The sequence below is a fragment of the Ambystoma mexicanum genome, chromosome 1p, assembly GCF_040938575.1.
Source record: "Ambystoma mexicanum isolate Mex_15411 chromosome 1p, UKY_AmexF1_1, whole genome shotgun sequence".
Lineage (NCBI taxonomy): Eukaryota > Metazoa > Chordata > Amphibia > Caudata > Ambystomatidae > Ambystoma > Ambystoma mexicanum.
The window spans coordinates 523,449,650-523,466,925 of NC_090921.1; the positions used below are offsets into that span (position 1 = coordinate 523,449,650).

At 45.7% G+C, this 17,276-nt stretch overlaps 1 protein-coding gene across 4 annotated transcripts in view; it reads left to right on the forward strand.

Moving 5' to 3' along the window:
- The window catches only part of ZFR2 (zinc finger RNA binding protein 2), a 2,121,586-nt gene that overhangs the window by 1,566,106 nt on the left and 538,204 nt on the right, over positions 1 to 17,276 (forward strand). For all 4 annotated transcript variants that reach the window (XM_069649412.1, XM_069649413.1, XM_069649415.1 and 1 more), the window contains one exon: positions 2,095 to 2,192. In XM_069649412.1, the coding sequence (XP_069505513.1) occupies positions 2,095 to 2,192 (98 nt within the window). The remainder of the gene's footprint in view (positions 1 to 2,094; positions 2,193 to 17,276) is intronic.

The following is a 17,276-nucleotide window of genomic DNA, read 5'->3' on the forward strand; positions in this document are numbered from 1 at the left end:
TTCCAGCCATCAAACTGCCTTCCCTTCCAGATCTGCTCTCTAGGGAGGGAGGGTCAGTCCTGCACCATCACCCAGCATCTCTGAGCGTTGCTGCTTGGCTTCTGCAGCCCTGGACACTGCTCTCCAGCTGTATCACGCGTTGCCATCGTATGGCTAACAGATCGCTACCAGGCCGGCCGAGAGCCCATTTCACCAGAGCAACCGCAGTGACTGCAACATTTCTCTCTGGTGTTGTCCTGCAAGACATCTGCAGGGCTGCTACGTGGAGGTCTACCTACACCTTCTCAAGATTCTACCCGGTCGACATGGATTCCAGGGAAGATTCCCGGTCGGCCAAGCAGTGCTAAGCAACCTGTTTGTATGCAAGTCTGTCCAGTGGGTTGTGTATATGTACTGCTGTTTAATTATATTCAGGAGCATGTGAAATCAATGCAAGACCCTATTCTGGTGAAGGAACTATTTACATACCTATAACTCCTGTTCTCCAGCGTGGGTCTTACATGGATTCACATGCAAACCCTCCTTCCCCTCTCTGGCTATTCTTGGTTCCTACTGCCATGTTACGTGCGTGACCAAACCTGAAAATGGCCACCAGGGGTGGAGGTTAGGAGGACAAATGCCATCGGCTGAGGCTGCATGATCCAAAGTGACAGCAATAGGCTATCGAAGTGACTAGTCGTTTTTAGCTTTAAAGTGAAACTGCTTTAATATTACTGAGGATTCCCAGCCTAACTACTGGAAATATTCATACGCATGTGAATCCATGTAAGACCCATGCTGGTGAACAGGAGTTCCAGGTAAGTAACTAGTTCCTTATTCCAAACCACTTTTTCACATAGATAGGATTCTGGTATATCCATCCTCTAGCTACTGAATGATAAGCAAGAGAATGCTTTGATTTTTATTTATATTTGGCTCTTCCAGGCACTGAAATCCTTGCCGACATGCCAAAACTATGGTCATGAAAAGTGAAAATAGGAGAGAGATGACATGTGAGGATGTAGAGACAGTCTGGGGGTGCTTGGGTATTTTCTCACCATTTAAATACCTCTGGCCATGCTAATCACTATGACTAATTCACCCTCTATCCGCCCCTGCTCGCCCAAAACTAATTTCCTTGGGATGTCTTTAAGCTACTTCTATCAAGCAGGAACATCAGGCTTTGTTCTGTTAAGGGCTTGCCAGAGTTATGTGGTTGGTTGTCCCATCCTTGAGAGCTGTCAGTCTTGGGTTGACAAAGCTATCATAAAAATGGCACTGCCCTATAAGCCAATCATAATTTGATCATACAGAACAGAAGGCAAACATTTCTGATAATTGGCATACCTATATTGGATGCTGTGTGGCTCTGATCTGTTTCTGAAATTCCATTGATGGCTTCTAAGTGGCACTGTGCACATGTGGCTTTTGCTGAAATGGTCTATTCTAGTATGACATTACAGGTAGAATAGTTTTTGTCTTGCTTTTTTCAAACCCCCCTATTGCATAGAAAGTGACTGTTATTGCAGAGCAATCTTCTGAGAGTTAATGACTTTTATTGCATCTATAAATACCCTACTAGTATAATACATATGTCTTAACCAAGAGTGCCTTCCACCACTTGATGTATACGGAGTATATATGTATCCTTACATCTGAAGGCCTGTTAATAACAAGCATTGGTAAAGCTAACAGTTTTGGCTTGTCTGTAGGCATGAGTCATGCACAGCTACCACATACTCGGGTATTCCCACAATTGTCCAACCGTTGTAATCTTATGGTTAGCCAGTCACATTATTGTAGTCCCATCTCACACGAAAGCCCAAACTGTTGGCCTTGCCAATGCTTGTTCATTTGTGATATTGCCGAACACAGTGTTTTCACCATGTGCCAACCTGTTGCGTGTGTGTGTGTCTTAAAATATGTATGTGTGTTTGTGTTCTCATACCTGCTGCTCCTGAGTGAAAGGAAATTTTGCACTTCTGGACCCCTGCCACACAGCAGGGAAAGATGGGGACAAGCATGCACTTTCTTGAAGCCACTTTAAACATAATTGGCACAATAGAAATAAAATAGCCAAAAGAGATTGAAATCACTGTATATATTTTCTTTTAGAAGAAGGAAAGGAAACTCACTCTGACCCCTCAGACCTCATCAGTAAGCAGAAGTGCATGGATTGCTTGTCTGCTCTTCGCCATGCCAAATGGTTTCAGGTGAGAAATATTTTCCTTTTTATAAGTGTATTAATCCCAGGAATGAGGAAGTACACTATACCTGTATGCAAGATCTTGGCATCTGCGTGTTATTTATTTTTGGTTTTCTAAGGTGGTCCAGGACAGAGCTTGTAATGGAACAATGTCCAGAGATAAAATAATACAATTAGTTAAAACGTAGGTGGATGGATGACGAGTACAGATGGGTTGGTGATCAAGGAGATTTCTAGGTGAATTCAGTTTTATTCCATGTAGGGAAACAACACAACTCTGCCTGATGAGCTTTGTATTCATTCTGTCTTTTTCCCCTCAAATGAACAATGCACACATTGAGATCTACTTTACAGTACTGTCACATGATTTCTGTTTTTTGTTTTATCTCGATAATTATATCCAAATTGGTGATTTGATCTTGTGATGCTGTTATGGGTACATCCAAAGGCCAAGGCACATGGATTCTGTTTGGTATGTTAACAGGTGCACATTCTATCTAGCAATATATCTTTAGTCTGGTGGTTGAGTATTTGGGATCGAGTCTCAGCTAATGGCTAGCTCCCAGCCATTGTGGAGATGGTTCCCAACATGTATCATCGTTAAACATCCTAAACATGATTTGTGTGCTGGAACAGGTCTGCTAATAGGAGGCACTATACAAATAAAGTATATGGATTGTTGAAACTAGTGCTTCTAGTCCTAGAAATGATATAAAGGATCACTGACTGCATGATAAACATGTCTTGCTTTTGTCACTTATAAGGAGGAATCTACAGTATATAAGTCACTGTACTGTAAAAGGTGCAAAATGTTCTTCACCTTGAAAACATTAATTGACCTCCTTTTCCCTCAAATCGTAGAAGGTAAATACTTCCAATAAAATCTGTACAATTTGCTTTTTAGTACTGTCCCAATAACATCACACCAGCTACCCAGCATAATCTAATTTGGGTGATCTGGGCTAAACTGGATCCCACATGCATCATACTTCTCTACGTACAGCATCACATGTTAAGATGTTGCTACAATAAACAACTCTGCTCTTTCCTGGAGCTTGGCCAACGCTTTTTCAAATACCTATACTATATGATATATATTTTCACAGATTGTGAATCTGTTTTGCCTCCAGATGCTTTTACAGTCTGTTTACTAAACTTTTGCTTAGGTGTTTTTGCATGGTACCTGGGACCAAAAAGAAACTCCAAGACCGAGGTGCAAGGTCGATGGTTTTATTTTGGTGAATGATTACAAAAAGGGGGGTAACTTAAAAATTAAAAAAAAATTAAAATGCTGGGATGTTCTCCTGAAATTTACTTCTTGGGCCGCCCTGCCTCTCAGAGACACATCACCCCCCCCTGCACACAATGTCCTCACCAGCCCCCCTTGGGCTGGTGTCCCTTTCCCAGCCCTGGAATGTCCTTTCCTGTCCTTCAAGTTCAAAAAGGTGTTGCTCACCTCTTTTTAGTCCCTGAGCATTGTGGAACCTAGGGTTTCCTGGACCCTTATTCAGGTGATGGACTGGTTTTGAGCTTTCTTGGGCCCCAGACCCTAAAACTAATCCTAGACCATAGTCCTGTTAGCATAGGTCAAGGGAGTAGCACAAATCAAGGGAGTAGCCAGCAGGGAGAGCTGGAGATGTATGTTTTTATGCCTGACATAACCGTGGCTCCCTCTACTGCTTCACCCCCTTGTCTCTATGATCTTATAGTAGTCTCCCTGGCTGTCTCCCATCTCCTGGACCTGCCTACGGCCGCCCTGGCTTGCCAGAAACATCCTGTTTTAATGGATACATTCTTGGCACATATTCCTTATCTTTGAAGTTCTTCCTGATGCAACCAGCTCCGGAAAACGTTTTCACTCAACCAACAGATGGTGTAGGCGCCTCAGAGGACAGCTTGGTTATGCTCTATATACGTCAGAAGTGGAAGCGGAAGGAAAATTATACATATTTGTCAGCCAGACTGTCACTTGAACATTTGTCTTCCTATTTTTGAGAGAATGTCTCTACCTAAATCAGGCTTCAAGTCCTGGAAAGAATGCCCTGTTCCATGTCGGTGATGGATCTATGCTCCAGTTGTTTTTTTATGCCTTGTGTGGTAAGCCAGAATTAGGACTCCAACACTAGGACATAATGTTCACAGGTCTTTATTTTCCTTTCTTACAGTTAGACTGACCCCCTGGCCAGCTTAAAAGAAAATAAACAAAAATAATAAAATGTTTCCTAACTCTTAAGAGATCTGTTCCCAATTCTAAAACTCAAAGGTTCAAGGAAAGGGTACTGTTGTCTGAATGAATCAAAACATAAAGTCCCTAACCCAAATCCTATGCTCGCCTACTATAAAACACATAGGTCTAAAGAGTTGAACAGCTAAAATATGTTTGACTGCTTCTTAGACAGGCTTTCTCTCACTCAGGTTGCCCTGGAAAGAAAGTTCTTCATGTGTTGGTATGATGGGCAATTGTTCCAAACACAGTTCCAAGGAAAGTCTTTCTTGGATATTTCAGTCTTTCTTCCTTCCCGACTTGGTGTGCTGTTGTCGCTGGTTAACCCGACTGTGGGGTTTTTATTTTCCGCTCTAGGAATTAACACTCGCTTTCTCTCTACTATGGGTACCTCTCTTGTTTCTCTCTTTTACCCCTGCTCCATCATGTCTTCGTTCTGCCCACCCCCCCTCTTAGATATCTTCACTATCACTATCTCCCACTATCTTGGGGTGTCTTAACTCTTTCCCTCTCTCTGGAGTCTCTTGGATCTCGCCCCCTCTCTTGGGATATTGTCATTCTCTTCCCCTCTCCTGTGGTCTGTTCTCTCCTCCCCCTATCCTGGGACATCTTCAATCTCTCCCCCACTCCTGGGGTCTCTCGGCTCTTGTCCCCCTGTCTTGGGGTATGTTGAACTCAGAGCAAGGGTTGGAGTCTCTTACGTGACTTCTTTGAACTAGGCACACCTCTTCTCCTTCAGAAGTAGTCACGCTGCCCACAGTTCTTTCTTCACTGGGGAACCCTTCTGTAGGCTAGCAGGGGCTGTAAAGAGGAGGGAATACTCCACAGACTGTGCCCCAAGAGAGCATTACATTTTTATATTAATAGGCTCTCTAAATTGAGACAAGATTACTACATTTTTGTTGGCTATTCAGGCCACAGGATGGGACAAGCAGTTACAAAACAAATGCTGGCTCGATGGATAATCCTGTGCATTTCTGAGTGCTGCAATCTAGCTGGTAAAGAAATTCCTGATGGCTTAAGAGCTCATTCGGGTAGAGGAGTTGCCACTTTCTCAGCCCATCAGAGGGAGGCGGGGTGCCGGTGCAAGATAGTGTCAGTGCCACCACCTGGACTTCGGTGCATACCTTCACAAAGCATTATTGCTTGGATTCCATATTGGGCCAGGAAACCAGATCTGGAAATGCTGTGTTGCACAGCGTAAATCGAAAATAAACTCTTTTCCCACCTCGTACAAAACACTGCTATCGGATTCTACCAAAGATGCAGAATACGTGGGAGGCGACAATACAATACAATAGTAGGAGCCCTAATTGACGCCAGATGGATTGTGGCCCATGCCACAGAAATAGCTGAAATTCTAACCTCAGACAATCTTAACCTCCTAGCGATCACAGAAACGTGGCTACATGATGCAGCAGACCCAGCACTGTCACTGGCTATCCCAAATGAATACCAACTATTGAGAGACCCAATGCCAGAGGAGGTGGTTTAGCTATCATTGCTAAATCTAACATGAAACTAAGACTCACAACGTTACCACCACTAACATCATGTGAGTTACTATCAGCTAAACTGCCCATATCCCCATGCTGCACTCTGACCATTTACCTCATTTACAGGTTGCCAGGGCCCTTAGGCTCATTTGAAGAGGATATCTCCAGCCTGATAGCCAGTAATACTAAAGAATCATCTCAAATAATGATCCTTGGTGACCTCAACTTAGACCTCAACGATCCTGACGACAAACAAGCACAAGCTATAGCCACCATGCTTAATGAACATGGGTTATCCCAAAAAGTCCTGACCCCTACCCATGACAAGGGCAGGCCCCTTGACTGGGTAGCCACCTCAAACTGTCCGACTGAAATTACTAAAATTACACCCCAAACCTGACTGCCCACTTCTTGATTGAATTCGGCCTAACACTTAACAAAGAAGTAAGCAAGGAAAAAATAATGGCACCCCCTCTGCCCACCAGATCTAGAAAAATCATCACAACTTATAACATTCTACCATGTCTCCTTCCTGTGATTAATGCCCCACCAAACAACTCTAACCCAGACATGCTGGTTGACCACTATAACGAAGCTATGACCAAAATCTTAGACACCGTTGCCCCACTCAAGAATTGCAAGAGTAAACAACAAGCTCACCCCCTCCTCCTAAAAGAACTCAGAATTGAAAAAAGGAAGTTAGAAGCCACAGGGCTTCACACCCCCACGGTTGAAAATAAATCAAGGTTGAAAATAAAGGTCTATAAGGAAAGGATTTCCAAAGCATCCTCTAACACCAAGGAATTATTCACGATTCTACGTGAACTAGAATCCCCTGTACCTCCACCAGACAATCTACCTAAAGATAAACAATGATGTACCAACATTCAAAATGCCTTAGCTAATAAAATAAAAACACTGCAAACCAAAATTGCGTTAAAAAAACCTCTCTCCTACTCACGGAAACCCCCCCTGCCCCCTAGCAACAAACCTGGCCTAGCACCGTTCAAATTTTCGAAAATCTCTATTCATGAAATAGAACGAATCATTGCCTCACTAAAGCCCTCAAACTGCAAAGGTGACAGTTTGCCCTGCCCAAATAATCAAGGATGCAGCCAGAGACTTAGCTCCCTTCATTACTAAACTCATTAACCTCTCCTTTAGGACAAGCACAGTCCCAAGCAGCTTAAAAGAATCCTGGGTCCTACCCCTTCTTAAAAAACAATCCTTAGACCCATCCATCCCAACTAATTACAGACCCATTACCACTGTCCCCTTTCTCCTGAAGATAATTGACAGAGGCCTACCGACAAATTCAAGAATACCTTGAAACAAACCAACTACTAGGCTCCCGCCAGTCAGGGTTCAGACCCCAACATGGCACTGAGACAGCCCTAATAGATCTCAAAGCACAAATTGATGATTTTAACAATAAAGGAAACACAGCCATGCTACTCCTCCTTGATCTGTCGGCGGCTTTTTACTTGGTGGACCACGCAGTTTTATGCAAACACCTAGCAACGGCAGTCCACTTTTCAAATGAGACTATAGCCTGGATCCAATCATTTCTTGACAACGGGAGCATGAGAGTCTTCTCCACGGCAGCTTCTGCAGACCCAGTTATAACAACTTGTGGTGTCTCCCAAGGCTTCTGTGTCTCGCCAACTGTGTATAATATCTTCACTAAGCCTCTATTCGATAAATTGGACAGGCTGGGATCACCTACAAACTATGCAGATGATACCCAGACCCTTATCCCCCTTACGGGCAATTTCACGTTGGATACAGCCTTAGTTCAGGCATGGATGGCAACCCATGGCCTCTGCCTGTACGACGATAAAACGGAGATCCTAATCTTTGGCTCAGCTAACAACTTTAAAAAACTTAATGACGATTACAAGGCCTTCAACATCGACGGCAATATAATCACAGTTGCCAAAGAAGTGAAGACCCTAGGCTTTTACTTGGATTCCACACTCTCCCTAAGAAAACAAGTAAACTCCCTGGCTTCCTCCACTGCCTACACCGGCAAACTCATCAAAGCTTGTAGACACTTCCTGTCACCAGCTAGATGTATCATTCTAGCCAATGCCCTCATCCTCTCCAAATTTGATTACTGCAATGCACTCCATGCATGAGCCATTAAATACATCACAAACAAACTACAGACCCTGCAAAACAATGCGCTTAGAACTGCAATGAACCTCCCTACCAGAGAGCACATCTCCAACTCCAGAAGAAATCACAACTGGCTAAAAATCACTGATCGGATCCTCCTCAAAATGGTCACCTTAACCTTCAAATGTCTAAATAACACAGCACCACCTTACCTGAAGGAAAGAATAATCAGAAAACCCTCTACACGCCCAACCAGAATAGTCAACTCCTACTGTCTCCAAATTCCCAGATTCCGCCTACAAAACAACTGGTGGAAATAGCTTCCCGGTAAAAGCAGCTCAGCAGTGGAACGCTTTACCAGTTGAGCTAAGAAGAGACCAATCTTACAACAGCTTTCGGCGTAACACCCGTAACTGGCTATGGCACAACGACCAATAACCACAGCCTCTCATGCTCGCCCCCATTGTCTCTTTCCTAGGCAGTTTTCATACAGCAATGATTTTAACCCATGCATATGTACATACCTGTAAATATTCAAACTGTAACTATTACTGTAACTACCCATGCACATGTACTTACCTGTAATTATGTAAATTGTAACCTTCAAATGCACCTGTATCAACTTATCTATGCAAATGGAACCAAGCCTTAAGTAATCTTGCTATGTTGTGTGCCCAGCTACCTATGGGTTTGGGCGCCCTATAAATAATAAACAAACAAACCAACAATCCATTCGAAGAGCAGATTACTGACCCATGGCAATGTTCTTTCTACTGGATGTTCCACATATACTTAATCTCCCCTCCCATCCTACCCCTCTGTCACACAGCAAGATTGGCTGGAGAGATTTGAGACTTGATACCTCCCCTGATTCAAAGGTGGCTACTGACTCTGTCTCTCAGTTCGCCCCTCATTTTGAATCATTTAGGTCTGTGATTTAATAGGGCTGTAAAGACCCTGGAATTGGTCACTGCCACGCATCGGTCACTCACTGTACATTACTGACATTTTACAAACAAAGTTAAAAATGGTTCTGCTATTGCACTTTCATGGGGTGCTTACAACACATTGCTCCTTATTTGGTCGAGACCCACCATCATTCCTTGTACTGACCAGGGCCTGGTTCAAAGGCACAGACTATGGGCGAACAACTCGGAATTTCTTTGGGCTCATCCGATTCCAGACACCCTGCTCATTCAGGCTGCCACAACAGGCTTTCCATCCTTCTTACAGGGAGTTTAAAAAGTTGGATGCGTTCGAGCGAGAGGTTTTTGTATCAGGGTGTCTGGCACTTGGGGCAATGAATGTTCCCTGCAGTCTCGCCAGATGCTCACATGTTTTTTAGGAGGCTGCTGGATTGATTGGAAAATCTCACAGCTGATTTTCAAGTTGTTTTTCACAGTTGGTGCTGGATGGCAAAGACTCACAACATCCTGGAAATTAGCCTTGATTACCTGTGGCCTTGCAAGGGGCTTTGGAGCTGTGCTAAGACTGTCAAAACAGCTGGTCATGCCATTTAACGAATCCAACATTTTTGGAACTAAGGCGGATGAAAACCTTCAGAGGTTTACTGATTTGCATCTAGCTAGTAAGTTGCTAGGACTTTCTGTAGCTTCTGCTTCATCTTCCTTCAGGGAAAGAAACAAGCCCTACTATTGCCCCACAAGGTTACAGTGATGGTTTCAGCAGCAACTACAGTTGCAACAGCAGAAAAATCATAGGAACCCCCACCACCTTCTGATGGGGGAAAGGTGCGCAGAAGACCAATTCAGCATCTTCACTGCCTTAAGGCGTCCCAAAAAGTGCTTTCATTTTTCCCTTTACACATTCGTACAAGTCTCTTGTGTGGCAGAATGCGACTCTTCAGGAAATAACCTTGGACAAATGGTCCTCCAAGCTTTGGATCAGGCTTAGTTTTTTTAAATGTAGTTTAATGGTGTTTTTGTTTTTAAAATCTTTTCACATAGGATCAGGCTTCTGACTCCCGTCGCCTCACAACTTTATCAGAATCCCCATATGACTCCTCTGGAACTGTGCTTGAAACAGGAAATCTCTCAGCCTTTGATAGGGAATGGCTGGTATTCCTTCTACTTCGTAGTTCCAAAGAAGGGTAGATGGCACAGACCCACTGTGATACTCCTCAACAAGCTCCTCTGAAAAGATTGATTCAAGATGGTCACTCTGGCACAGTTCCGCCAAGCTTTAGAGTTACATGGTTGGTTGGTGGTGTTATACCTACAGGACGCATACTTTCTTGTCCATATCCACCCCAGGGATCATAAGTACCTTTTTTTGTGGTGGGAAGCATTCACTGTCGGTTTGCAGTGATCCCATTCGGCCTCACTTCGGTCCTGAAAGTATTCACAAATGTTATGGTGGTGGTGGAACCATCTGCACAGGGAGAGGGTGAACATTTTTCCCTTTCCTCAACGTATGGCTTGTAGATTACAGTTCAGAAGTGAACGTCTTATGGGTATTATTACGGGTCTGGCAGTAGCCCTGCTGGTGCTACCGGCGGGTTGCCGCCGGACCAGTGAAAAATTACCTGCGCCTGACTTCACAGTGACACCGGGCTATTCCATGTCCGGCAGCCGAGAAGTCAGGCGCCGTTAATTTTGTTATTCCGGTGCTCCTGTGAATTCTCTGTGGGCGGGACAGCACCCGCCCGCAGAGATGTAGTGTGCCGGTCCGGAAACAAAGGGGCAGATAAGCTTACCGCCACCCTTGATTCCGGACCGGCACATTTAGAATGAGGCATTGAGTACTTTTCTCCATCATTTAGACGAACCCCCACTTTATATGGCAGGTCTTGATACGGAGCAAAGCATACCCACCATCAGAAAGATTGACAACTGTTGAAATCATGGTAGCCTTCGTCCAGCTGAACAGGCCACTCTACTAAGGTTTTCTTGAGCATGTTGGGAATCATGGCAGCCTGCATCTTCATAGTCCCTAAAGTAAGACTGTGTATGTGGTCACTACAGTCGTCTCTGAGAAGCAGTAGTGTCAGTTCAGTGCGGGACACGATCAAGGTTATCCAGATCCTCCTTCTGGTTCTCAAGGATCTGCTTTGGTGGGTGTACACAATCAACTTCCTTTGAGGAGCCCCATTCTGACAGTTGTAGCCTGTTAGGGAGAATTCTCTTATAAGGCTAATTTCCCAAACCTAGTGAGTCCCCCAGCAGCTTTGCTGGATTTTTGTGGTTTGTTTTTTTCTCCTGCTAAGAGTGACACTCTTTTCCTCCCACTCTTAGGCATGATTTGAGTGTTTTTGGGCCTCATTACACGGTAGGCGGAGAACCAGGGCTCTATGGGAATGGGGAAGGCGCTAATTACGGTACCGCAAATTGCGGTACCGTGATTAGCTCCACTGGTCCCTTTGCGGGTTGGTTTTTAACGCCTGCAAAAAGCAGGCGTTAAATTCCCCAACCCGCAAAGGGACCTCGTAGTAAGGCGGTAAGGATTTAACGGTACCGGTAAAATACCGGTACCGGTAAACCCTTACCGCCTACCGTGTAATGAGGCCCTTTGACTCTGTGTGTGCTGTGTGCTTATGGGCTATGGGGTTTTCTTTCTACTCCATAGGGGATCATCTATTTTTTATGTGTGTGTTACACAGCACCTTCAGTGCAGTAACACAGGGGAGTCGTAGTGACCCCCAAACATAGACTCCATACCCTGGGACTGACTGTCTCCCAGGGAATGTAAAATCACCATTGACTTTACTAGTCCTAAATTGTGAACAGAACCAGAACAAAACATCATATTGTGGAAGTACTGGAAGGGGTTAATTATATTGCCCCTGGGTCTGTTTTCAAGGGGGCACTGTCCAGTGCCCCCTTGCCGAGTTTCTGGCTGGTGGCAGTGGTTACCACGCAAAATACTCCACCGGAATATTCTCTATGGGATTTTCCCATTGATTTTGAACGCACCACTTTTTGGTGCAATGTTAAAAATACCGCCGGTTTATTTATTTAATATTAAATCCCCGGTTGGGTCTTTTTGCCAGAACTCTTTTCTAAAATGGCGTTTGTGTCCGTCTCTGTAACTCTGACCAAGGTCGAGCCCTTTGTTCCACTATTTTGCCGGGCTTCTCCACAGAAGCCCTCCAAATGGTGCCACTCTGTCTGGGTTCCACAGGAGGGGTGGAGGGGGGAATTGGCACCCTGGACTGCGTTGCCTCGGCAACCCAAGTCGCACTCTACTCTGATTGGCCCAGTGATGAACCACCCAGCTCACCACTTAGCATGTGTGATTGACAGCTAGGCTGATGAATGGGGGGTTTTCTGCATAAAAGCAGGGCCTTTGGGACTGGAACTTCAGAAGTTGCCACAGGACCTAAGAATCCGAAGAGGGAAGAAGCTGAGCCATCTGCAACGACGACACCACCGGTGAAGCCCGGCTGCAACTACCTCACCACTTTCCCGACGACAAGAGAAGATCTTCTGCTTGACGAGTCTTCTTCCTCTGAGCTGGTGGGACCAACCAGTTCGCCCTTTTCGCCTTCCAAAGACGTCTCTTGGTCGAATCGCCCGTGCCAAGCACCCCGGCGGCCGGATAGCCAAGCTTCTCCACTTTGACCGCGGATAAAAGGAACGCTCCTTTTATTGACGAACTCCGCGGCTGGTTTCATCCCTGTGCAGTGCAACGACTCCACGTTTCCTCCTCGACGAGATCCTCTCTTCCCCTGGTCGAAACAATGAACTGCAACCACTGCCACCGCTGGAGCTTCTTCTCTGTTAAAGGTACTGTGTCCTGCCTGACCTCCCTTTCTTCGGTTTGCCCAAGGTGATCCTTAAATCCTTGGCTTGCAAACTGGGTTGGCCCCAGACCTAACTTTATCTTCTTGAATCGCCCCAACCGCTTTTGAACATTCTGCAAAGACTTTTAGTGTATTTTTAAAACCGTGTGATCCTGGGCACATTTCGCTTTGCTCCCTTTTAAGTGGTCCTGGCCTATGATTATATACATTTTATACAAAGCTCTGGTCAGTGTTTGTTTGCTCTACTGTGATTTTAGCCCTATTGTTTATACTCTATATACTGCCCTACTCTTCTTGAGAGAAGTCTGACTGCTCAGCCACAGCTACCAGGTAAATCTGGGTGGTGCAGACTGCTACCAATTGTGTTTACTGCTTACTCCTGTAGTCTTAATATTTTTGCATTGTTCCCTAAGGGAACTGCACAGGATTCTGCCTAACACTGGTGTACAGTGGTGGGATTTGTATTGAGTATACATTTTAGAGTGCTTCTGATACTTTAGTGCAACTAACCACAAAGTTTAGCACTGTAAAAGCAATTTTTTAACAAGTCAACTATGGAAAGTTACAGCCAGGAATCCCTTTCTGCAAAAACTGCTGATTGTTTAAGAGTACTTTGTAGACATAAGGATCTTCCTGTAAAAGGCAAGAAAATGGAACTGATAGAAAGATTTTTAGAGAATCAAAGTCTGGGTAGTGGTTCAGAAGAGCCTACCTCCCCAGCAAGTGGAAACCACAGTCCTGAGGATGATATGAATCAAAGTAATGATAGTATTGTTGTGGAGTTGGAAGAGGAAGAGGAAACTTCTATAGCTGTTCCCCCTGGCCCTCTGCCTGCTCTAGCACCTCAAGCTGTGTCTACTGGACCTTTGTCAGGTCCCACATTAAGTCCTGAATTCATTGAACTGGAAAAAATGAGACTTGAATTAGAGTTCAAAAGAATGACTGCCCAATCTGAACAAAAGCACCAAGAACTAAGGCTCAGAGAAATGGAGCTCAAGCATGAGCTAGAGATGAAGAAATTGTCTGTTGAAAATACTTCTCTCCCCAGATCCTCTAGGAGTTCCAGTCCCAAAAGACCCTGGATGCCTAAAGAGATTGTGGGTATGTATGAACCTAAGTTGGATGTGTTGGATTGGTTGGCTATGTTTGAATATAATCATGGGCTCCAGGGCATCTCAGGGAATCAGTTGCTTCCTCGGTTGTTCTCTAGGCTCCCCCCTGTTGCATCTGATGTGGTAATGGAGTTGGGGGAGGTGGATAGGATGGACTATGAATGTGTGAAGCTAGCTTTAATAGCTAGATTTGGGAAGACCCCTTCCCATTACCCTTAGAGGTTTAGGACCCTCAAAAAGAATGATGGTACCCCTTGGGCTACCTGGGTGAATGAACGTTTGAAGAACTTAGAGGGATGGATTAAGGGTTACAGAGTGAACACTTATGAGGGAATGAGAAATCTTGTGATGTTGGAGTCAATTTATGATGCCTGCTCTCCTGAGCTCAGACAGCACTTAGCTGATTCAAAGGAAATAGATCCTAGAAGGCTAGCTAAGGCTGCTGACTTGTGGGTTGCCAACAGGGTTACTCAAAAGGATTCAGGGGTCACTCAGAAAAAGGATGAGGGAAAACAGCCACCAAAAGTGAATCCAGATAATTCTAATTTCTGATGTTTGTTAATCTGCTTAGAATCACATGCTGTGCATAGGTCCGTCATCCAGTGGTCACTGCGGAGTATTGCATTTTGTTTTTCATAGTCGAAAAGGGGACGTCGACAAGGCGTGTCTGTAACACCATCCCTATAGTGACGTGCGTCGTACCCATAATCCCTCACGCGTCGAGGTCCCTCAGATTGTTTTTTTCCACCCAGCTTCTGGTCGCCTTACGTGGAGCTCCTAGAGAGACATTGCAAAATACTTACTACGGACCTCGGTCCTTAATTATACTTATTATATTCTTAAAGATCCCTCCACTCGACGTTAGCTGTGAAGCTGTTTCTCCGCCGAACAAGATTTCGACGGAGGGGAAGAGACGGAGGGGATCCTTCGGCGCTGCCGAACACGTGGCCTGGCCTCGACGGCCAACATACAGTAGGGAGAGTGGGGGTTCGACTTTTAGCTTCTCTTTGAGAATGTCTTTCTTTCTCCCCTATCTTTCCCTTGGGGTTGTTATCACCAGTTATTATTGCCTCAGCTATGGAGAGGACACCTTTTAAGTTTTGCCCACGCTGTAGGGGCAAATACACTTGGAAGGATAAACACAAGCTCTGTAATCGTTGCTTGCCCCTCGATCATAAGGAGGACAGCTGCGCGGCCTGTAAGCTCTTGAAACCAAGAACTCTTAAAGAACGGAAAGTTAAGAGGTGGGCGGACTACGCTATGTCGAAGTCAGTTTCCTCACCCGCCGCCGCTGTTACAGAAAGTGACGAGGAGGGTGATAACTCGACGTCCGTTACGGAAGTCATTAACCCCCAGAAGGAGCGCTCGCGCTCCTTGACCCCGACAGGCTCGGCTCACGCCCTGCTTATGGGGATGAACACCCCGGCGACAAGGACGCACATAGACCCCATAGGCCTAAGCACACAACCCACGGCTCTTCTTCGTCGAAGACGAAGGATCCATCAGCGCCGAAGGGGACGCAGGGCACTCCGGCGTCTACCTCAGACCGTAAGGGTCTCAAGCCCCACCCGCAAACGCAGCCGCGACCAGCGATTGGGCTTTCATCAAACACGGGCGCTACCTCAAAAACATCCGACGTAACGCTCCATAGAGCGGCCGTCGAGAAACAACGCGTAACGCAGGCAACGTCGATACCAGAGCCCTCTACCGACGAACTCGTGGTTGAGAGCCTGGCGAGAATTGTTTCCGAAGACAAACGTAAGCGGACGACGAAACAGACGTCGAATACCGCACCAAAAGCTATAGAAATGCCGAAAAAGTACAAGAGTAGCCAAGAACTGCCCCCTTCATCTAAGGGCACTTCTGAACTACCGGAGGGCTTTTCTGAGGGCGAGGGAAACCTTTTGTCGACGTTGTGGGAGCGTTCTAAGCGTTTGGAAGGCGAAAACACTGATTTCCCCCCTCTAGACTATTCAGGGGTCCCCCATGAGACCCTTAAAAGACTCCAATCTTGTATGGAAAAAATGGAAAGGTTTTTGGGAAGCCAAAACCCACCCACACACAAAAGACCAGGAGAATGGCCCCAGGATGACCCTAGGGTCAAGATCCCTAGACTGTTTCCCCTTTCTACAGACTTATATAACCTCACTGAAGAGGAGCAATACCTCCAAGAAGATGAGGAGGGGTTGGGTGGAGAGGAAGAACACGAGGAAGAGGTGTTTAAAGAAGATCCTTAAACTAGTGCAGGAGTTTCTGAAGAAGATACAGCCACCTCGCAGCCCTGGCAATCCCCATCAGTGCAGCCTTGGCAATCCCCATCTGTGCACTCAGACCCTGATGCCTTTCACCCTTCTCCTCCCAAGGATTCACCTATTGGAAACACCTCTCCCATAGATGACCAACCTTCCCCTAATGCACTATTGCGCAAGGCAGCAGCGCATTTTGAAATAGACACAGGGGAAACTCTTCCTGACATAGACTTTGTAGAAAAAGTTATTAAAGAAAAAGCCCCTGTTAGTCTATTCCGCTCCTGGCTTCCATAAAGAGAAGAATAACTCCTTCCCTTTCCAATCCTGCATTAGTCAGAGGGGTCAACCCTCGGATAGAAAAGCTCTTCAGCCCTTCGTCCTCTGACCCCTTGTACATCAGAGGACATTCTATTCTGGACTCCCTTGTAGTTACTAATACAAGAAAAAGAGCGGGGGTACCACTATCCACTAGTGAGGCACCACCTGACAAAGAGGGGAAGAAGCTCTATGCACTTGGGAAGAGAATCACGACCTCCGCAGCCTTCTCAACTAGGATTGCGAAGAACAATTCCCTACCAGCTAGCTACGCAGATGCACAGTGGAGCAAGCTGCGCAGCGAAGCAGAGGACACACCAGAACCCCTGCGTTCACGCCTGTTAGATATCATCTCAGAGGGAACTCTTGTAAACCAGGGCATCGTAAAGAACTCCTTAGATGCCGCAGAGACGGCTGGCCGTTCCCTGGTTCAGGGAATACTTCTCAAACGCCATGTCTGGCTGTGCAATTCGGGATTTAAGCCGGAAACCCATGCTTTCCTGATAAATAAGCCCATAGAACAAACACACCTGTTTGGGAAAGCAGTTGATGAGGCCCTAGAACATGCGAAGAAGGAATTTGATACCATCAAGACTCTGGACCAAATTTCTAGGCCCCTAACAGACACGGCTATGGCAATAGACGCTCCTTTCGTGGCCAACGCCAGCAAAACCAACAGCAATTTTACTCTGCTACCAACTGGCCCTCTAACCAGGGTAACAACCAATTCAGTCAAAGAGGCCAACGCCGTGGCAAAGGAAGAGGTCGCGGCTCCAGCCACAAAGGTTCCACGCCCAATACCAACAAATGACCCG